The following is a 23,116-nucleotide window of genomic DNA, read 5'->3' as shown; positions in this document are numbered from 1 at the left end:
CAAACAACAATGCAGCGTTGTGCGTGTGATGAAAAGCATATTTCCTGGAGTAATGGGACAAATTAGATGCAGTAAAAAAAATACATAACAGCAGTAAATGTCATGTTTGAAATGGCACACAATTCTTATATAAGTAGTAGGCCTGACTGCACTTTGTAAGGGGGAAAAATGAAAAAGCACCAAACCTGTTAGCTGTGTCGTCTTTCCTTTTGGATTTTCTGGAGGTTTGGTCATCTCATAGAAAGCCCCATAAAGATCAGACCTCAAATTGAAACACAGCAACACAAAATATTTAAAACTTTAGGTGTATACAGTATGTTATACTTCTCAAGTTACTCAAATACTTAGATTCCATCTGTATCCACAAACACAAATACTGCCATTTCGATATTGGCTCTCTAGTGGCTGGTATACCACACCGAACTCCTCTTACTCCAGTTATGAAGGGAAGTAGACCTATGACTTATGTGCTCTTCGATCATTAACTCATGTACCATGACACTGTCAGACAGACAGGGGCAGAACTTATCGGAAGTAGTGGGAACAAACAGAAATTTAAATGAGAAATTACCCATCTTCAGAGAGCTGAAGCAGCAGGATTTTCAGGTTGGAAGGGAGCTCTGTGAGGATCTGTAGGTGTTTGGGATTAATGGTCAGCTGGCTGAAGGCCTGTGAACCAGAAGGTAATTTCAAGATCACTCACAACTTTAAGGAAAGAATAAAAATGGTTCTGATGTTTGATTTCAGAATTTAAACAAGCCTGTTACAAAAGAAAGGTGCAGCCAGAGATACAGTACATGGAGGAACAGAGGGATTTTTATTTTAAATGTTTTCTGAAACAAGTGAGCAATTATATTGCATTAAAAAAACTGTCAGTCAAAATATCTAGAAAGCATCACACATAAAATTATGACGTTTTAGTCAGATTGTGTTCTCAAAAATAAATGTCAATCATCATTTCGGCTTAATCCTGAGGACCTAAATGCATCTGTTAATAATAAGAGTTAGAACGATCATTACAATCCTCATCACAAAATATATCAGTTAAACTATCAAAATAATTGAATTACAATAATATTTGATATTTCAATACCAGAATGTGACACACCTTACTTTTAAAGGATAGCTAAATTACACTCACTCCTTCAGCTAATCTTAAATTAAACTCACCAGCATCAATTCTTTTAATGCACAATATCAACAGTATCTCGTCACATAGTCCCACCTACTGGCTGGTGCGCAAGAAACTTTCAAGCACAAATACAGGATGTTGGTACCACTGCTCTGTGTGATTTTGGAATCACACAGGACACTCAGAGCAAAGGCCATAACAGCACCAATATCATTGTTCCCCATCAGGGGAATTTAACAAGGTGAGCATGACAGCATCCATAAATCAAGAGTTGGGAGGTTCTTGACGTGGTACCTTGGAGAGGCTGTTGAGGGAATCCTCTGCTCCCTTCAGCATGCTTCTGGGCCTCTCCTCCTGAAAGCCAAGCCGTTTCCTGGGGAGGTTGAGCAGAGCTGAGAGCTGGGACACACTGGTGTCAGTGCAGGCAGAATTCAGGACTTCGGCCATCATAGCAACGGAGGAGCAGCTCTTGGAACAAGAGAAGAGAAGAGCGAACGGATGAAGGGAGATAATAGAAGAATGTAATAGCAGGAATAACAATCAGTGCACGATATCTTAAAGAATGCCATTAAGTAAGCTGAGATGATTTGTGGGTTTTGATTGACTGTGAAGTGCATAGAGCCACCTGTGCTATGCATGCAGGAAGCACTATATGCGGAGCCTTCTGGGCATAACAATGATAAGACTGACAGTGAAACATGCCCTTTTTACACACTGCACACTCCAGACAGTACCTGGAAGTACAGGTGCTTAACTCAAAGATACACAAACTGTATGATCCGGTCTAGAATACCTGAAACAGGGCGAGATATTGTCCTGTCGCTGCAAGTTCCATCTGGCCCTGACACTCCAACATGTTGATAGAGGCATCAGCCAGGATTGAAGATGGCAGCTTATGTTGAAGACACAGGTCGATGGCTTCAGTGAGTGCTTTAGTGGCCTGTGCCAACAGCTGCTGGGCTTGTCCCCTTCTCTGCTGCTCAATTACAAGACAAACACATGCAGACAGATTAGACAGTATGGCTGTACATTTTAAAAGTGTATGCAAGTAAGTCCACACGTGGTTAGGGTTTAACACAAAGATGGGGCTTGTCCGAGTAAGACTGACGTCAGAAGCTATCCTTTTCATGTGTGTAGCGGCTGTAGCCTCATATTAGCATCACTTAATCTTTACAAAGCATTTTGCACATAATGAGGACTGTCAGTTCTGATTGTTTCCTCTGAAATTATCTGAGGAGAGGAATACTTTTACAGCCTGTAGAGACAAGAAGAAAGATCATTGTGAGAAGTTATTCTGGATATATGTTTTGGCATGTGAGTAGCAATTTACTATCCTTAAAGTTTGAATTAAGGTAATAATAACTTTCTATGATCTTGACATTCGTGTCTTTGTATTTAATCGGATACAAAGTCAGAGCAAATGGAGTATTCTCAACAGTCATTGGTTTCCTTTAACAGTCTTCACTATGGCGCATTACCTTAAATTAAGACACAAGTTTCTGCCATAGTTTCAAAATATTTTCAACTGAATTGTTGCTGTTATTCATAGCTCTTACCTACTGCTGTGCTTCTATTTAGTATAATCAAACTGAAAGGACAGTTAAACCTTGTGTTGCCGTGTTTTGTTTAACCCAAAACAGGAATTCATGCCAAACTTTTCCAGCCTTCGCTCACAGCATCCGTGTGTTGTTCTGCCCGGTTCTTTCATGATTAAATACTTAGCTTTTATATTTGATATTTTAGAATAGTTTAACAGACAGATGATAGTTACCCACATTTATTATTCATGTCTACATAAGGCTGCAAACTTCAGTGCTATTTAAATGTATTTGTCTGGAAACAATCTGCTGTTTCCCCCATTGGCAGATTAAAACCGTCTGTGAAAGCATTTATCTCATTTTGATGTCATGATTCAAATGGCATCGAGATATCAATACAAACTTGTAACATTGAATCTGAATACAGAGAGGGCAGACAAAACTCAATTCAATATCCTCAATTACTCTCTAAAATGGTTCAAAATAAATAAAATATTGACACTGTTCGAGTCTGAGGTGGACATTGGACCTCTCTATGTTAACTTTGACAATGAGAACACCCAGGAATCTACAACTGGGGGATAAAGAGCTCAGATTAGACATGACTCAGGAGTGATGGGGTCACTTGTCAGGAGGTATGCACCTGCAGCTCAGCACTTTTGGCGGAGATCTTCCTTTGCTCTGTTCCGTCTTTCTCCTTCTCTGAATTCTCCTCCTCGACAGGAATGGTTCTCGGGTCAGACCAGGCCTCCTTCTGCACAAAGTTATTTCAAGATTACAGAGCAATGTTAATGATTAGTGTAAAAATCCCCTCATGATCACAAACCATGAAGACTTAGGCTCTTAAATTATGTGAGCAGACATCCATCTCTCTAATCACTTTAAGCCCCTGATACTGTGTAATATTTTGTGTACATGTGCATGTTTGTGTCCGTCGTCCCCAAAAGGCCTGTGTGATATATTCACTGACTTCAATGACTTCTTTGACCATAAGAGAATGATTAAACCGACTTTAGTGATTTCCTCTCTTGTGTTGGTTTTGTGAGGCACCAAGTGGTGCAGTGGTTAGCACTGTCACTGTAAGTGTGATGTAGCCCCTTTTCCCACATTGGCATTGACATCATCAACTACTGTTTCGTTGATATAATGACTGACCGGTAAAGCCTCTCTGTTAATCAACATATTTCTTTGAAGGAGTAAACTTGCTACACAGTCACACTGTGGGAACTGGCCTAAACGCTTCACTATTAGTGAAAGACATGCAGATTGGGGTTAGCTTGTCGATAGGTTGTTTGACTCTGTATATTGGCCCTGGGATACGCTGTAAAGGGTGTACCCTGTCTCTTTCCCCTTGGCAGCTGGGATTGGCTCCAGCTCCCCCTGTAGCCCTTTATAGACTAAGCGGTATAGATTATGTATGGATGTCTCTTAAGCACCTGGTTTCAATAGCTTACTTGTGGAGCCGACTATCCCCCAAACATACTGTATCAGGCAATTTGCCACAGGGATTACTTTAACATGATTACATTAATATACAATATATGGTAGGGCAGCAGAGGCATTGACAAGCAAAAGGAGATCAAGGAAATCATTGCAACTTAAATAGACCGCCAACTTGGGAGGGTGTGTTCGATAGAGGATTAGGCAGAGTGAGTGGTATATGATTAGAGCTCGAGTCAACTAGCTCACAAGCATCACTCCATAAACACAAACATTATGTTTAAATTTATACATAGACAGGTGTTGCCTACATGCTTGTGTTTGTCCCAGAGAGCACAGAGATACAGGGGGTCCTCCTGCAAAGCCATCAGTCTCTGGCACTTTCCCATCAGACTCAGGTAGCGAGCTCTGGTCTCTGCGTTGTCCGAGGAGTGAGAGCTGACCGCAGCCAGCTGGCCCAGAGCCACCTGCCCCAGGGTACTGCCCACACTCACCCATTGCTGCGAATCACAAAGATAACCAGGGTGAAATGAGGAGTGGATCACAAGCACTGTACCTCATGTGGAGACATAAACTTCTCTAATTTAGTTTGGAAAAAACTGATTGAAGTTAAGGAATTGGCTGAATAGAAACTCATTTTGGAAGCAAATACAACCCTGGGTTTAATCCCATTTTTTCACCAGAAAGCTGTTGTGAAAGCTGTTCAGATGTAGCTTTGTAAAATGGGAAGGAGGAATAGTGAGACAAAAAGTAAGCACTCTAGTTTTAAGTGCTAGTCCCTGTGAAAGGAGGCAGAGGAAGACAGAAAAAGATGAAGAAAGGGAGAATGCAAGAAAGAGAGACAAAAAATGCAAGTGAGAGACTAAGAATGTGAATAAACAATAGAATCGGACATATATCAACGTTATATAATTTATGGGACTGCATATGTTATTTTCACAGCTCTGCAATCCCATCTGACCCTAAACTATTAACATTAAATGAGCAATTCCAAATTTAGTGTTCTGGCTGATGCAGTTGCAAACATCTAATTTGGTTTTCAAAACATGTTTTGACTGGCAAAAAGCACAACAAGAGAGGAGGATATTGTTATATCTCATATAAATATATCTATATTTTTAGAGATATATTTATATATACCCAGTGATAGGAGTTTGTGTGAAATAAATTCTGTATATTGTTATTTGGGAAATATAATTTTTATATCTGTATTAAAATTGCATTAGGAGAAAAACATGCCTTATTAAATGCTGGATGAGATGATGTTCAGAAACTTGATTACTCTGTTATTCAGCGCAGCAGCAGAGGATTACAGCAGAGTAGAGTGAGTGTACACTGGCCCATGCACCTTGGCAACCTTTCAAACATTTTAGTCGCACTTGCTCTATCTGCCTTTCCAAAATCCAGAATATATATAAAATATTAAAATATCCAGAATGAAAACAAAACCCTGTCCAGTCAAGTCAAAACTCAAACAGCGTTACATGTCCTGAATGCTGCCTGATGCTGCATTTGTCTGGTTATGACTGTGATAATAATAATAATGATAATGATATTATGAAATAAAAAATAGCTTAGTGTTGCTTTGCATGTTAACTCACCTGCACAGTCCTCTGATCTATCACAGGGAAAACTTCCTCAAACTTTCAATTTATGTTTACTAAGGAGTTTGTTTCAATTTGTCTGTTCATGATGTGCACGAGTGAACAACAAAACAATAGATACTACACACCTAAGCTGTAAACTTTATTATATTTAACATGCCAGGTGAGTTTTTACTTGAATAGATTAAGGATTTCTCCTTTGGCCCAGGTCATGTGCCTTACCTGTTGTACAGAGCCCAGCTCAGGTGCGAAGCGTGTGAACTCCTCCAGTGCTATCTCACCAGACGTCTTCCTCTCACGAGACAGAGCTTGGCATTGGTCCTCAGCACATCGCTCCTCCAGCATGGCCAGACAGTATTCGGCCAGGACCAGCCGCAGGCGCAGCAGCCTCTGCCTAGCTGCCAGCCAAATTCCAGGAGTCTGGGACAGAGAGAACAAACATATGAACACACGGAGGTATTAGATCATTAAGTACATCGTAACATATATGTACGTTAGAATTATATATGTCACTATGGATGAGCTATGGAACAAATTAATGTCAGTTTTTAAATGATAAAGAAAACTCCACAGCAGTTTCAAACTTAAATGAGCTGCAACCTGAAACTAAAAGCAACTTCTTTTTATTATAATCAAAGTTCCCATTAAAGGGTTAGTTGCATGTTATGTTGCAGGAGTGGGTTTGGATGATGCATTTACACACAAATAGTGACTTAAGTAAAAAGTCTGATCAAACAATGTGAGTTATTGCAAATGATACATTTTGTGAACCACTAATTTAGACCACACAGATTTGAATGTGGAACAAAAGTTAGCCTGGCTCATAAAGATAAATTAATGAGCATGCCTTGAGGGATTAGAGCTGTTCTCTCTCGATCACAGGTTGGATGTCAGGCTTTACTGAGGCACCAGCCCCATCTGCTGAAAGCACACTGCTACGGCCCGCAGAGTTACAGAACCCACAGACGATTAAATCAAAAACTCCAATTGAGTTCTGATTAAAGAAAAAATAAATATGGATCTGCAGCAGGTATAACAGTTGTTCCATCAATCTTTCCCTCATGATTCCATCAACATGTAATTTAAAGCTTGCAGTCAGTCCATCTCTGACAAGGAGGCCCTCGGAAAACCTCATCTGTACCAGAGCTTGTATAGTGCCTGGATAAAATATGATTCTGACACCCATCTGCTCTTGACAAGTTACAGTAATGGAAGTTTTATCTGTTTGTGTTAGGACATTGTCAAACTGCAGATACACACAGTGACACACACCCATAGAGACAGATATTTAGCCATATTATCACAAAGCCCAAACCCTCACAATATGATATGACACATGAATGTGACACAAAAGGACTTAATTACCTAAAAAAGCAGCTTATTTGTGATTGTGCCAATTAAGACTCAAAAATGTTGGAACTCAAATATGAAAATAAACACAACGGTAGCTTATGTTTTGCCGTATACAAAACATTTCACAGCAAAACCTTTGTCCCCTTTGATTACCAAAAAACCACAGGTGAGAAAATCTTGCTTTCTTTAACTGGCCAATGATTTTGGCCTAAATATAACAGCTAGGGTGCCACAGACAATTCCATGTTATTCCGCAATTAAATCGAGTTTGGCCGTGAAGAGTTTTCGAGGGTAGATCACAGAAGTTTTATCAGATCATGTGAGAGATAAAATACCTCCTTCCTATGGTTTTTGAGGAAGCATACTCAGAATGAAAGATGGATTTGTTAACGGGACCACATATGTGCACGTTCATTACCTCCTCCTGTGGGGGGAGCAGGCTCTGAGCATTCAGCACCACATGTTCCTGCACGGTGACAGCTAGCTCCATTTGAGAGAGGCCATCGAGCAGGAGCCGCTGTTTCTCCTCTTTATCAGTTGTATGGTCGGATACAAGTCTGTTGAGGGATGAAGGTTGACAGAAACACAAAGTATGATTGTTTGAGAGAGACAGGAAATCAGTCAAACACAGCTAACGTGTTTGGTCGATTTATGTGCGGATTTTCAAGACGTTATCTATCAAAGCCCATCAAAAGGGATGTGACACGAAAAAGCTGTTCTTATTGTTCTTACGAATGGTATATCGTTTGATATGCAGAAATATTCAGGGCCCTCTGGTGAAAATAAGCACTACTAGTGTATATTTTATTGACTGCCGCAGTTGCCCCAAAGATTATACTGTAGCGACTGCCCCCATCAAGCTGTAGAGAAATTTGTAGGTACGATTCATTTACACACAAACATTATAAACATAGAGCCCAGGTTAAAAAATACTAAAATATAAAATAAAATAAGGTAAGTCTGCTGACTTTACCTCACACCGTGTGCGTACTCTGCATGGGCCTCTGCTGCCTGTTTTCTATAGTTGAGTTTAGTGAAACTGCTGGCACACTCTCTCAGTGTATCACAGGCAGTCGTGAGCATCTGGAAGAACTCGCTGCTGAGTGTCTCTCCAGGTTCACCACCACCAAAAGCACGTATACATTCCATGGCACCTCTGGAGCACAACACATTGCATTAAATCAAGATTATAATGTAGATTTGTTGAGTTTGGTTGGCAATTATTGACAGTTACACGCTGTACGACGTGAAGAGGAGGTTGCCCAATGTGCAAAGTGTGGTTTATTAAAAGGATAATAGATCATTATAGAAATGCTTTAATAAAGCCTCAGCATCTCTGGTTTTTGGCATTTTCTTTACAAAATGATGGTGTCTTTAAACGTCAGTTGAGTCACTTTGTATTTGACATTTGTTTGTTTGGAGAAAGTTAAAACTTTTGTCAAATATTTGCTGTAAATTTTGTAAAAATGCTTTTGCCAAAACTGTATAGCGCAGTTTAATGTTAACTTAAACATCTTAAAAAAACACAATAAAGACTTGAACAAGAAAAGACAAGCAGGTTTGGAGTTACCTCATCTCTAATGAAGTGATTAAGAAGGTGAGCTTTGACACTCTGTTAACCTGCTGCTCCAAGATCTGCTTCAGAGCTCCACAGCTTTGATTTGTAATATTTGTTATCTGATCAACCTGTGTTTGAAATAGAGGCACAATAAGATGGGGATTCATTTAAAAAACAAGGTAACTGCAATGTAGAGGTTTGTGTTTGAAGGTTGCGATTTTATACCTTGGTTTGTGCATCCTGGTGTCTCAGCCCTGCTACAGCCCCAATCTTGTTTAGGGCTAGCTGGTACCAGAACTCTTCATCCCCAACGAGGGCTTGGTCTTCGTCCAGCAGGATCAGAGCTTGGCCATGGTTCTGCTCTTCACAAGCCAAAGAGGCCAGACTGAGCAAACTTCTTGCCATTGCTTTATGATCCCCAGACTTCTAAACAGACAATTTGAAAGGCGTCATAATAGAAAGAGAGTATCTGTATCAACAGCATATTACAGGGTAACAGTTGAATAACTAGCATGAGATCGTTGCAGATGTAATATTGTCTCAGTCTATTGTGGAATTAGAGTTTTGTTTTTTGTCAGACCCTGGCACTGTGTTTGTCTTCTCTTTCAACTCACGCTTGCCATTAGGTGAGCCTCTGCCAGGAGCTGCCTGGCTGGTTGACAGAGCCCCATGCTGAGAAGAACCTCAGCTTTGTCCAGCCAAATGTCCTGAGCACACATGTCCATCCTCAGTCGCCCAGGACTGACACGTTCATCCATCTTAGCTTTCTGAAAAATTAAATTGTTGATGCATTGGATACACAAAAGATATATACACACAACATCCAGCACAAAGCTGTTGACACAAATGCAAAACAACAAACACTTCAGCACAATGTGATAAAAAGAGTACAACATAACAAATGTCTTTCTTATGTTCTCTGCTAAAAGCTTGTAGTGTTACAGTGTTAAAGTTTATGAGATGAGAGCTGTCGACTACGATATGAAATTCACACCATTAAGTGATAACACTCATTCCAGGTTTATGAGACAAGTGATTAGACGGTCATTAAAGAAATATATTAATCTGCCATCACTCATTATTTTAAGTAGAACTTAAGAGCATGCAGTATATTTCCTTAGACAATATAAACTTCAGTGAGTCACTTGTGGGCACTTGCCAATCATCTTAAGAAGTACTAAAACTAGAGTTAATTAAACGTTGTAAATCCTTGTAAATGTGCAGCATTTGGTGCAAAATAAAAACCTACATTTATTTTACGAGCAAACACTGACCTGATTGTGAGCTTTGAAATACACTTCTCTCTCTTTTGAAAAAGCAATCATTTTGTGGCACCTGAAAGTAAAGAATATGATATTACATGATTAAGGGATATTAAATAAATGTGTAAGGACATGAAATCTTTATAACTGAGTTGACTTACTCCATCTGCTCTTTTTCCTGGACTCTGCACAAATCGGGGAGCTTCCGCTGATATGGTGAATGTGTCTCGAAGCCCAGCTGAAAACACGTCCTCAGAATTCTGATTTAAGGGAATAAACAACACCAGGAAATGAACAGTCAATATCCAACAGGACTAAAATAATCTTGCCACAAATTGATGGTTGTCAGTCCCTTCGGGTGTCTGTGGTTCCCTGGGTGTTAACTGCTGTCTTTAGTCAAATCACTGTCTCATAGTGGTTAATAATTTAGATAAAATGCATTGGAAACAGTCTGACATATAAAGAAACTGTTAAGCATTGCACTTTATCCAAATGTAAGACTCGCAATGTACATATGTAAAATGTGCTAAATATACCACAAACAGATTATTTGGAAAATTGTTTTGTGTGTTAAGATGTATAAGTTATAGTGATATAAGTAACACGTCTAACATCTTTTACAATATACAACTATTATATTACTAAACTTATATTACTAAGTGCCTCTGAGATGAGGAGTGGACTATAGAAGTCTGGTAAGTTGACTTCTTTCTCGCCCCCATTTTCAAACTTGGAGTCTTCAGCCCCTATTGACACTGACTCAAGTGACATCACTCAAGGCAGCTAAACAGTATTTGTACAAAATCCCTCACCAACACCTGTAAACTGTTGTTTAATATCCAAGTAGTTCCTGATAAATGTAATTGGTTCACCTGAGACGGTAAACATAGGAGAGGCTCCTGTTATCCAGAAGGTCATGAGCTATGACCTCAGCTAGATGCAGTATGGGCAGCGTCATGTGATCCAGCGAGAGCGAGTGAAGCTCTTTTTCCAGCAGGTTGAGATAAAACAAGCTTTGACTCTGCAGACAAACAAATACAAAAAAATATATATTGTTACCATTTCATGTTTTCAATAAACGGCCTATGATTGCTAATGAGCTTCCATTTAATTATGGAGTAATACAGACCAACAGTAATTTCTCACATAATCAATTAAGAATATTGGGGTTTCAAGCTTTTTAATGTGATCAACAAACATTAATAATTGCAACTGCTTTTGAACAGGAAATGAAACTTTCCTGAAGTGACATTTATACCGAAGCCATTTCTTGTTATGTTGAAAACAGACTGAAAATCAGAAACAGTACAATTGAAAGTATACAGTTATGACATAGAGATATATAACAGGGAGGGGAGGTGCTCGCCTGCTTTGTGATGCACTGTGTATTGATGCAGTCCGGGCTACTGTTGGTTCTGAATATCTCCCTGGTTTGGTCCAGACAGCTGTAGCGAGCCCAGTCCTCCGGTGAGGAGGGAAGTGCCTGAACCGGGACGCCAGGTTTAGCTCTCTCCTCTGCAGGGGTTGTCTGGTTAGAGAGTGACACATAGAAGTATTATATTGTTATTGGTACTATTGTATAGTCAGCATTTTAAATAAAGCACATTCAATTTTGTTTAGTAAATACTTATCAAGAATTTGTAATGCCTCAAATATACTTATTCAATAATGCCAAATGTGGTCATCTTAACCTCCTGGTTGGCTGGTGTTAGGCTGCATAACAGTTATTTTATGGTCTGTCTCATTTTCAGAACCTTCCTGATTGTCTTGCCACTCCCACCTCATCCAAGAATTGGCCTTACCTGTTTGGAGCCTATATACCCTGTGTGGTTTCAAAATGGCCGTCTCTCTCTCCCCAGCTTTGCTTGTTTCATTTGGTCTGTGTATGAGTTAGGGACTTTGGTCATCTTGTAGCGAATCTAAAGCAGCATCTTTATTTTTCCTCACTTCTAACACTCCCACTACACAACTTTTGCAGCTCATTAAGTCTGTGTTTCTTGTGGTGAGTTCTCTTTATAAGATAGATAGATAGATAATTTATTCATCACAAGGGGAAATTTAGGATCTATAGAAATAAGAATGAATTTAAGGTTATTAAAATGGTTACTTGTGACCTTTGTTTGCTACTGCTCCAGAACAAGCTGAGCCAGTACTCTTCATGTCATTTATAAAAAATGGAGTACGTTTTTTTTGTCATAAAGACAGAGAGGCTAAACAGTGGCTCACAACTGGAGTCAAATATCTGCATTATTAGTCAAAAGTAAAGACCAACTCTTATATGCCAAACCCTCTCTGTGTATAGAGTAAAGCATCTGAATCTGAGCTGTATGACCTACTTCTTTTACATCTTTCACTTTTACAACTTTCTTGCTCTTGTCTTTGACCTTTTTGGATCCATCAGGCTGCTGGGGCGGACTCTTTGCCCTGGAACAGGAAAGCCCAGAAAGCCCAGCCATGGAAACCTGTAGTAAAATAAAGCAATGCACATACATGCACATTCAATACTCAACTCAAATGTGACTTTTGGAGACGGTAGTATTTGACTGATAGGAGACTATACCCTCCATATATGAAGCACAAAGGTGTAGGCTCTGAGCAGGTTAAGCTGGTGCTCAGGTGACGTCCTGTCTGTCATGACAGCGAGCAGAGTGTGTGCTCGCACCAAACAGTCCAGCCGTTGCACTCCTTTCAGATTGGACAGATTTTGGGTGAACAAGCCCTCGACTGCAAACAGAGGCTCATGTTCCACTTCACTCAAACCCTTTGTTTTGGGCTTGTTGTCTAGAGGAAGGATGTACATATAACAGTCACTGCAACAAATAATTTTAGGAGACAACAAGACAAATACAGACAATAATCTGTAAGTGTAATTGAACAGTATTGTTAAAATACGATAACCAACAAAACTATTAAAACACAAACAGTATCTCTGTTACAAATCTTAACTTTTTGTTTGAGGTGGATGTCAAATTAGTCTCGTAGAGGGTTCCAATGGACCCATAGCACAAGACTGAAAACAGATTGCGCTGCTATTTGTCAGGTCAACCTCTTGACAATATTGAATTTTTGTAATATTTTTCATTGTTTACTCAGGAAACTGTGTGAAATAAAAAAAACAAAAGCAATCCCTGAATTTTATTTCAAGCTGTGGCATGGCCCTTTTCTGCGGCAGCTGGGTCACACCTTTTTCCCTTTTGACTAACAAAGTGTAAAAAAAAATTAAAGTGCACATGTGCAACCACACAAAAGCTGAACCCATATGGCGAGTGACCCATGAGATTTCATGCTTGCATGTATGCCTTGAGGTGGAGCTGCTACACTTTAGAGTGCACCATATTATAATTAACAAAACTAACCAGTCATTCATGATATAATGAACAAGATGAATCATACCTGCTTCTTCTGCCTGTTCAGGTTCTAGCTGTAGCAGGATATCTATGGCCGACTGAACCTGGTGTTGGGCATCGGCTTTGGGAAAGTTGTGACAGTGCAGCCACTCTCCAAACTCAAGTAAAAGGTTGACCTTCTGCCACTGAGTCTCTGAGCTCTGCGTCAGAATCACAAAAATCTATCACAGTAGCTTCTTTTGATATTTTGACTTTGTTTGTACATGTGTAACCTACTCATGAGTTAGTCGAGACAATGTTCTACTCTGTAGTATTTAAACAACCAACTCTATCACTTTTCCAGGTGATCTAGGTTCTGTGAATCATATCACAGATTCCACTAAACCTAAAGCTGATGTTGTATTATAAAGCTTAAACTAAACTCTTCCCCAGTTGTGAGGTGTTACAAGGATTCATATTTTCACTCTCATGCAACTATTTTGTTGTAATGACACTCAGGCTCCACAAGGTGGCGGCTGAGCCTCAGGTACATTCTTGTGTGTCCTTAACGCGAAAAGGGCTACATAGAAAAATCAAATGATGGGTTTAATTACCACAATTCTACTCGTATGAAAGATTCCAACCTGAATCCATCTGCAATCATCTACTGATGGACAGCTTTTGGTAGTGATGTAAAAATGGTGTCAGAATAGATGTATTACCTGGAGAGATGTGATGGCTTTCTGGTAGCCGGTCAGCTGCTGGGTTCTATTGACAGCACACAGTGCCACCTGATGCCACATAGATGAGCACGGCTCTCCTTCATCTTGAAGCTTCTCCATGTCTGTCAGAACGCTTTCTCCAAGTCGTGCTTTCACCAGAATGCGACTTTTCAGCAGAGGTCTGGTAATACACAAGAGGACAATATGATTCCCTTTTATATTTCTGTCTCTCTACTCTTCATAGATCTTGTCATAGCTTTTCCTCTTGCTCACAGGCTGTGTTTTGTGGGAGGCATGTCTCTTTCAGCTTTGTCCAGCAGCTGCAGACCACTTTTCCAGTCACTTTTATCAGCACGGATTTGGAGCAACAAACTGTAAATGGCTGATCTCAGGCTTAGGTCCTCTTCATCTACTCATAGAGACACACATACAGACACACAAATATACATGTTTAAAAGATTGATTTGGAATCCAATGGAAGTAATTATATCATGTGTGTTTGTGTATGTATTTATCAATGTAAATCTTAGAAATCTAATGATCAAAATAAAATATCCAAAGGTAAATATATTTTATATATATTTATATTTAAGTTCTCAATATAAAAAAGTGCTAAATATTTTTTTGCTGTCCATAATTTACAGTAATGATAAGAGCAAAACCATGTAATTGATTTAAAAGGAATTCAAACCAAACAGGAAGCCGTTTCTGAGGGGTAAAGGTTCTTTTCTGTTCTTTCACAGCTCACCTGTTCCTTCAGGTTTAGAACTCCCGGGAGTCTGTGTTGTCAAGGTGAGCAGGCCTTTCCCTGCGACCTGTTTCTGAAATAGAAAAAGGGGAAAGGTTTAAACTTGAGTGGCTGGCAGGGTGATAGAAAAGGGTTGGTGGGCATGGTGGTTGTGGAAAAATTGGTTGTTCTCCAAGCTCACTGATCTATAAGACAAATTGCTTTCTGACCTCGGCCTGAATATGCCCCTGCCCCCTGTAACTCCCCATCCACATCCATAGCCTTCAACTATCTGGCTGGGGGAGTTTATCTGGTCCTTACACTTTCCCACATAGAAATAAAGACACCACTGCATGTGATAAATGAGGCTTCTCCCCCTGCTTACTGTGGATCACAGCACTGCTGGAGAAACATGTCAAGCTAGAAGCATCTTTCTAAAATCTGTCATAAGCTGCCTTTTAATTATGGATTTCTAACTTGTTTTTCAGCTGAACAAGTGTTTATCCCTGTGGCTGTCCAAAGGCAGCGATGAGATGTTTTTTCACTCTCTAGAGCACCTACAGTCTCCCTACCGTAGTACCCTCAAGAAGAATTTTATTCGATTTCATCATCAGCGAAAGATAACAGAGCGTGTTTAATAACCCTGCCATATATTTGACTATATGTGATAGCAAGCAAACCATTAAATATAAATCATTAGAATAGAAAAAAAAGTTCTTGCAGTTGATCAATTCTTGTTTTGCTAGCTTACTTTACATTTTGTTGCTAGTATACTTAAGGCTGAAACTGTGTCCTGTCAGCAGTTGGCCTGTCTAAAAATGCTAAGATTTTTTAAAAGACATGATTCTGAGGCTATGGATGAATGTGCCAGTAAAAATCTGGATAATAAGGTATAATACTTTTGAATATTTGGTAGCGACACGGAGCAGAGCATTCAGGATCTCCTCCAAGGGAGTCTGGAGTTGTTGTCTTCCCTCGGGAGTCTGTGTCAAGGGGACACAAGAGTTCCAGTAATGTCTGGCGGCCGTGACACACAATGTCGGATTCTTTGCCTTTTCTGCAAAGCTGTGGAAACGGTAGAAACAGATATACAAAATTGCACTAAGAGCAGATTATGAGGATTTTTTTTAAGGAATATATAAATGAACTAGTAACTGCACCTGACACTGGAAAGAAGCACCTTCATGGCATCTCTGTATGTGTGTAGATCTCCATCGGACACATCGACTAAACTCAGACCCCTTAAACAGGCTGCACTGCTCAGCATCTCATTCACTGAAGTCAGGTCATACCTATGGGTGAAATAATATTCAAAAGCTGTCATTCCCCTGTCCAGTTACCTCATTTATCAACCAAAATTGTAAACTGACATAGAGAAACATGAGACTTTGCTACTTCACCCAAGCTAGAAAAAGTTGCATGTATGACAAATGGCTGTTTTTATCTACTGCAGTACTCTTGAATATGCACAAGATGTCACCTGCCCCTCAGAGAGCTTTGGAAGCAAAAATGTCAACTGCTTTTCACACATCCACTTCAAATTCAGTCCCTCTCTCCCAAATTAGACAAAAAAAAGACTGATCTGCCGAGATGCTTCTAATATTGTCAGGTTGTTTTAAATGATATATACTCATTCAAACACACTTACAGAGCACAGGGCATAGTGTTGATGGTCTTTGCTGCGGCTTCCTCCAGCTGTAGAGCGCTCTTGCTGCAGCACAGCACCAAGCTGTGGTCCTTGGCATAGTGACAGAAGGCAGCCAGCTGGCTCCACACCTGCAACTCAACCACAGCATCCGTCCAGCTGCATTCTGTCGCCATGCCCACCAGCTAGAGGTAAGGCAACAGGAGAAAGGGGAGGGGAGGAAAAATTTAGGTGGCGAGGGAAATGGAAGGAGGATGGGAGGGAGCGCAAAGACATAAGGAGATTGAGTGTGGGAAAAGAGAGGGGGAAATGTTGAGAGGGAAAAGATATGATGAGAGAGAAGGTGGGAAAAGATGTGAAAAGAAGGATGGTGGGGGAAAGAGGGGATGGAGGTGGGGAGGGATGGAGAAGAAGGGAGGGAAAAGGGAGATAAATCAGGGGGAAAGAAAGTAATACATTCAGGGAAAGAAGACACACAGGGGTAGAGTAAGAAAAAAAGTGAGGACGGGCAAGGGGAAAGAAACCATAGTCAGGGTGGAAGGGAGTAGAGGAAAGAGTAGGAGGCAGAAGAATATAAAAAGGAAGGGATAAGACATGGAAAGGAAAGTATAGGGAGTGATGGAAAAAAGAAAAAGTTAAAAGCAGTGGAAGGAGCAAATGAAAATGAGGAGAAAGAAAGGGGGGGGGGGGGCAAAGGGAGATGGATGGAGGTGACAGAGTGAAAAATATAGGTGTGTAGAAATACCAAAGGGCCTTGAACGTCAGAGAGAGTAATTCTCAGCAAGAAGAAAAAAAAATCCCGTAACATATATCAAAAGAATGCCTGAAAATCCTTATCCTATTAAAACATGCCTATCGAGGGAGCTATGTTTATATTTGAAGGAATTGACACATAATGAGATGGAGATGGATTTGGAAAAGCTCATGGGTCATCTCAGCATCTGCGGCTACCATCTGGTCCACAGCTTCAGTAGGGAAACATGAGCGGAGGAGTACATACTGTTTGGAGACAGGGAGCCGAGAACTCCATATGCCCCGGGTTCCTATTGCACTGGAGCATCTCCACTCCGACCAGCACGCGCGTCATCGCCGACACAACTTCATTCACACACTGCAAGCGGGGGAGAGAACAATGCATACTGAGTATTTCAGCGAGTACTAATACAGTCCCTTAAGTTTAATTATAAAAAAGTCATATACGTGTGTGACTATCTGCTTATAAATTATACATAAACCTCCAGACGGATTATCAAATCATGTGTCCCTAATATTGCAGGGTTAGCCTCGTTGATAATGTATGACTTCCCATTGTGTAGAAAATGAGTTGATTATTTATTGATTGCAGCGGAGAGAGACCCCATTCACATCAACACACTGCATTTCATAATCTGCATGGCAAGAAAAAAAAACTCATTAGGTTGCGACTTAAAGCTCATCAGGCTATAGGGACCAACGTAGGGGAGGAACCGAATGGCTGACAAATGGTCATGGGATTAGGCGATTAATCAAATGGTATTTTTAACTGTATACGTATACTTCCTCTCACTGTCAAGCAGTACAATCGGGAGACAGGACATCACCATGATGAACACAGACCCTATGCACACAATGCTATAATGTGAATGTGGCGTAAGTAACACCTACAGCGTCAAAATGATTAATACAAATGTCAGGCAGCATAAGCCTACAATATCATAAGCACATTATACAATAATTGTGAGCGGACCACAATACAGGATCCATAATGACATGATTTTGCTGTGACACTGAGCCGCACAGTTGTCGCAGAAAGGATTTAACCTCCTCTACATGTCCGCCTCTTTGAGTAAAAAAAGAAAATTAATGCATTTAAATGTATGGATGTAGCTTTGTAGTACTTTGTAATATTGTAAGTATTTTTGATATCTTGCTGTCATTTGAAACAGATTTTGTTTCATCACTGTTTCACAGCAAATATAGTGGTAAGTAAAGATATCACACAAGTTAAAAGGGGTAGTTCTGCCAAAACTAAGAATTCGCTCATCATCTACTCACCACACTAGCTTGTGCAGAGTGTGTACACGAACGTGAACGCGGCTCCAGGCAGAAGGATAACAGAGGACACTAAAACATGGTGTAAAGGACACAGTTTCATGTCTAATTTGAAGGTCGGTGCTAGCGGACACTTTGATGACACAATGGGAGGCATGTAAGGAGTGGTCACCAGTTACTTGAATTGTATTGGATTTGGCTGCATCACTGTTTACCCCTGAGCCTCCTCGAGTGTTTTGTGGACTCAAATACTTCACCCACCCCTCCATCAGCATAGTGGTGAGCAGATAATGAATGCATTTTCATTTTTGGGTGAACTCTTCCTTAAAGCCTTGAATTTTCTCTTTCTCTTTCAAAAGTGAACATTCAGTGTCTCTGTGGTGTTGACATATTAACTGTGTGGAACCATGTGTACGAAGGGAAACTCCACACTGGTCTCCTGGTGCTGAAAGGGTGGAGAAAGCAGCCGTGTTATAAGAGTGTGAATGTAAGTATTCAGGGATGAGCAACATTTGCTCATCTATGCTACTGTCATAATTGACAATTTGAGGTTTCATCATTGTGTATAGCTACTCCCTGGAGCTTGCAAAAGTCAATCACAGTGATGCCTCGCTTCAACACCTCGCTCACTCACACCATGGACTTCACCAGGGACGACATCCCTGCTGTTATTCCAAAGACAGATATGTCAGTGAATTCTTAGGGAGAATATTGAATATAGGATAAATACAAATGTCTTTATCCTATATTCTGCAGTGGGTTTATGTTTTGTGTTGAAAACAAGATTCTTTCTGCTAAGAGATTTAGCAACATAACTAATTTTTAAAATGCTTTTGCTGTTTCAAAAACTGAAAAATGCAATTCATTAACCAGTTCTCCAAAAGGTCCTTTGGTTTTTAGGAAGTGCATCAAAGCAATGAAAAACTACTTTAAGTCAAAATTGTCCAAAGACTACTTGGTGACCAGTAAACTAGTACTAGGCAGTACTATCATATGTATATACCTTCCTGAAATAATAATAAAAAACACACTAATGCAATGTACTTTTCAAAGTTCTAATTGCCAAATGCACAGTGTGCAAGGGTAGTGTCTTCTGTGCAATATAATCAGAATCAGAATTATTTTTATTGCCATGTATATTTGCACATACAGGAAATTGCCTTGGTGTTATCTTGTGAACATACCTTTCAAATGCTGATTAGGACCCTCAACATTTTAATTAAGTTGGAGATGGATGCAGAGATCAGTACCTCATCTTTGACATCAATCTTTGTTCCAATCTGCTGTTGCAGCAACCACTTTACGTGCACCCATGTGGCCACCACCTGTTTCCTTGCTGCGATGGGAACCGCCTCTCCTGGAACGTTGCAGGTGGATATATGAAAGGCGTAGTCACACAGCTAGAATCAAGTGTAGAAAAACAGCAATCAGATAGAAGTACTTTGAGGGCAGCTTGAGGGGATTGATAACATTTCAGGTTATGTTCTAATTATTATCCATAATATTAAATAATATTTGTTAAAGTTTCTATCGTTCAAAGTTTCTTTCAATTACCATACATTATGATTTAAATATGTAAGACTCCACATCCTACTTTCTCTCGCCCGAGGCTCTTTTCCAACCAGTCAGTCGCAGACACGACAGACTTGCACACAGAAGATTCATATTAACACTTCAAGTCAGACACTGCATGTGACCCTGCTGTATTGTAGACTAGTTGTAAAAAATGTATGAAAGAGGCTCCTTTTTTTATTTTCCCTTCAAAAAGGAAACAGATATGATGATATTTAGTTAATAATTCACTCATAATTCACAGATTCAAAGTGCCTTTCATCTGAAGTTAGAGCTGATATTAATGGTGCAGCCTTTGAATGGAGGAGGAGACAGGAAACAGGCTTTTAATTGGCATCTGCAGCAAAGAGATGAGAGATATCAGCCTCGTGAGAGTAACATGTGAAAATAAATATATATAAATGAGTAATGTGGATAAAAGACATAACAGAATGTACCCTTTGTCCCTTCAACTTTTCACCTTGGATGCTTCAATGTGTGTCATGATATCATATCATAACATTTGTTCTATGAAACAGTACAACTGATAAATCCTGTTTCCCGATTCCACAAATTAAGATAGTATTAAGAAGCTTACTGTGGTTTGATAAGTTTCCAACTTTTAAAGAGCTGACAAGTTGGAAACTGTTTCTTGCATGTTTCCAGTTTGTATATAGGAAGGATGAAAATGTGAAGATCTGTTCATGTGATTTGAAGATTCTGCGAACTCATTTAAGAGATTTTACGCACACGCACACGCACACACACGCACAAACACACACACGCACAAACAGACACACACACACTGTCCTCACAATGGGAAGATCAGACAGTGAAAGAAAGGAGCGATCAGTCTGACAGTGAGGGTCAATCATGCTTCGTCAACAACAAACAACCAGACAAGAGATTTACAACCAAAAATGTTCTGATTACTTGGTAAAGCACATGTATGCCCCATTAAAGCTGGTGACTGAGTTGCCATGATTGCATTTTATATGATCCTTTGAGCTTTCTAACCCCGGAGAAAGGTTTATAACTTTGACCTCATCAGTGCTTCTTCAAGACTGATTAATTCTTATCCTCTTGAGAAGTTTCTTAAAAAAATCAGCGATTGCAAAATCGTCCCTCAAGTCTTATCACATTAGTAGTCCCCAGTGTAGAGGCGTATTAATGTGTTCTGCAAATTAGTGTTAGTGGGTTTATGTAAATTTTCTGTGACATTGGAAGTTTGAAATTCAATTTTGGTTCTGATTTGATCAAAATCCACATATCCCAGGCGTACCGCGTTTCTCGCCTGACATCAACTTGGATTGTCTGCAACTCCCCTGCAACCCTGAAAAGGATAAGCGGGCTAGATAATGGATGGATTCATTTAATTTAAATGTATGTTGTAAAGGGAATATAATTGTATGCAAATATATCTCACTGAAACTTGGATCACATCGGACAACACATCCACCCCAGCTGGTCTCTCCTCTGCCCTCTCTTTCACCAACACACCCAGACCCACTGGTAGGGGTGGTGGTAAAGGTTTTCTCATCTCCCCCAAATGGAGTTTTCTCTCCATACGCTTCCACTTATTACCCCACTGTCTCTTGAATTTCATGCTGGGACAGTCCTCATCAGGTACAATTAGCCATTGTTGTTCTCTACTGTCCACCAGGTTCTTTGGGAGATTTCTTGGAGGAATTATACATCCACCTGTCAAACTTCCAAGAAAATGCCCCTCCGCTTTAACATCCAGATAGAGTAGTCATCTGACATATTACTTTTACTTTCTTTCTTTGCTCTCTCACTCAGTCCTTCCCCTCCTACTCACAAAGATGGTAACCACCTTGACTATATTTTCACAATAATCTGCTCAACATCGAACCTCACTGTAACCCCAGTTCTTGTCTCTGACCACTACTTTATTTCTTACTCTCTCCCAGTCTCTCGCTCCCTCTCTCCCTCCTCTCTTGCCTCCTCTGTTTTACCAGCCCTCCCTTTCACTGACTCTTTCTCACTCATGCTCCCTAACTCTGCCACAGACACTCTCCTGTCTCCTCTGTCCTCCTACGTCACGACTACTTTGTGGTTGTCTGACTCGGAGTGTGCCGACAGAGCCAGTATGCGAGCATCAGAAAGGAAATGGCGCCCTGACGACCTGTTCACTTATCAGTCTCTTCTCTCCTCTTTCTCTGCCTCTATTTCCAGAGCCAAAGGCACTTTTTACCAAACTACAATTCAATCCTCATTGTCTAACCCCAGAAAACTCTTTTCCATCTTTTCCAACCTCCTTGACCCCCCCAGTCCCCCTCTCTTTCCACCATTCTACAAAGCCAATTTGTCAACTACTTTACAAAAAAGATAGATGACTCACACTCCTCATTTTCGCAATAGATTTAGCTGCCTGTCTTGGCCAAGAGATTTTGTATCTTGTGAATATGTGTGACCCAAACACAATGTGTAAATTTCTGGATGAAATAATGTAATTTTCCAGTGTTTGAAAACAGCTTTATTGACCATAATTTGAGCCCAGAATGCATCTTAATATTATCTAAATTAGCAAAGTACTGTAAGCCTTTAACCTGCACAGAAAAATCGTCAACTGCAATCAGATCGCATCAGATCAAATTTTCCAGACATATTCTTGAAATCATGTCTGAAAACCGTTCCGGGGGCCCATCATGCTCTCACAGTGACATACGTACCTCCAATGCCTTGCGGACATTCTCCAGGGCAGCATGATCTGGAAGAACCCCATGAACAGCAGCCGCCTTCTCCCCCCGCTTCTCGCCTTTGTTCTTGCCCTTGTCAACTGGCAAGGTTGGCTCAACAATGTCTGTTCCACACCAAGGCTGGATCAACCCCCGGGCCACAGCATTACACAGTAGCACAACCAGGGCACGATTCCTAAGAGACACAACACAAAGACAACGGGAAACTGACACTTTCTTGAAAAACATATGGTTCTGCTGTTTGCCGTTTTGCATCTGTTTGTTCCTCCTGAACGTATGAACCCTTCCAACGTATGTGGATATCATTATGTTTCCTTTGCCACCTTGTTGCACGACAATGAACAATGAATCTTAAATCTCATACAACTATTGCAATGCTCAAGGTCTGTTTTCATTCATCCACGGTGCTCAAATTGACTCATATTCTGTGAATTAGCCACTGTGGAAGAGATTATACAATTATGAGCATTTTTCAAAAAACAACTCTGACCGTAAAAATTACTCCTA

The 23,116-nt window shown here is 40.2% G+C and overlaps 1 protein-coding gene across 1 annotated transcript in view; it reads right to left on the bottom strand.

The window, feature by feature from the left end:
- The window catches only part of LOC133966583 (cilia- and flagella-associated protein 46), a 50,071-nt gene that overhangs the window by 11,307 nt on the left and 15,648 nt on the right, over positions 1-23,116 (bottom strand). The window contains exons 20-47 of the mRNA XM_062401559.1: positions 22,583-22,784; positions 19,589-19,738; positions 17,308-17,418; positions 16,311-16,492; positions 15,823-15,954; positions 15,562-15,727; positions 14,684-14,756; positions 14,209-14,344; positions 13,936-14,116; positions 13,281-13,434; positions 12,448-12,668; positions 12,224-12,349; positions 11,254-11,415; positions 10,760-10,908; positions 10,049-10,147; positions 9,900-9,960; positions 9,240-9,392; positions 8,851-9,051; positions 8,638-8,744; positions 8,041-8,223; positions 7,486-7,624; positions 5,937-6,134; positions 4,422-4,610; positions 3,314-3,421; positions 1,926-2,108; positions 1,427-1,600; positions 572-669; positions 186-262 (exon numbers count right to left, since the gene is read on the bottom strand). Of these exons, the coding sequence (XP_062257543.1) occupies positions 186-262; positions 572-669; positions 1,427-1,600; positions 1,926-2,108; positions 3,314-3,421; positions 4,422-4,610; positions 5,937-6,134; positions 7,486-7,624; positions 8,041-8,223; positions 8,638-8,744; positions 8,851-9,051; positions 9,240-9,392; positions 9,900-9,960; positions 10,049-10,147; positions 10,760-10,908; positions 11,254-11,415; positions 12,224-12,349; positions 12,448-12,668; positions 13,281-13,434; positions 13,936-14,116; positions 14,209-14,344; positions 14,684-14,756; positions 15,562-15,727; positions 15,823-15,954; positions 16,311-16,492; positions 17,308-17,418; positions 19,589-19,738; positions 22,583-22,784 (4,115 nt within the window). The remainder of the gene's footprint in view (positions 1-185; positions 263-571; positions 670-1,426; positions 1,601-1,925; positions 2,109-3,313; positions 3,422-4,421; positions 4,611-5,936; positions 6,135-7,485; positions 7,625-8,040; positions 8,224-8,637; positions 8,745-8,850; positions 9,052-9,239; positions 9,393-9,899; positions 9,961-10,048; positions 10,148-10,759; positions 10,909-11,253; positions 11,416-12,223; positions 12,350-12,447; positions 12,669-13,280; positions 13,435-13,935; positions 14,117-14,208; positions 14,345-14,683; positions 14,757-15,561; positions 15,728-15,822; positions 15,955-16,310; positions 16,493-17,307; positions 17,419-19,588; positions 19,739-22,582; positions 22,785-23,116) is intronic.

This window comes from Platichthys flesus, chromosome 12, assembly GCF_949316205.1.
Source record: "Platichthys flesus chromosome 12, fPlaFle2.1, whole genome shotgun sequence".
Lineage (NCBI taxonomy): Eukaryota > Metazoa > Chordata > Actinopteri > Pleuronectiformes > Pleuronectidae > Platichthys > Platichthys flesus.
Note: the sequence above shows the minus strand (reverse complement) of the source record. Positions and strands in the feature narration are given on the sequence as shown.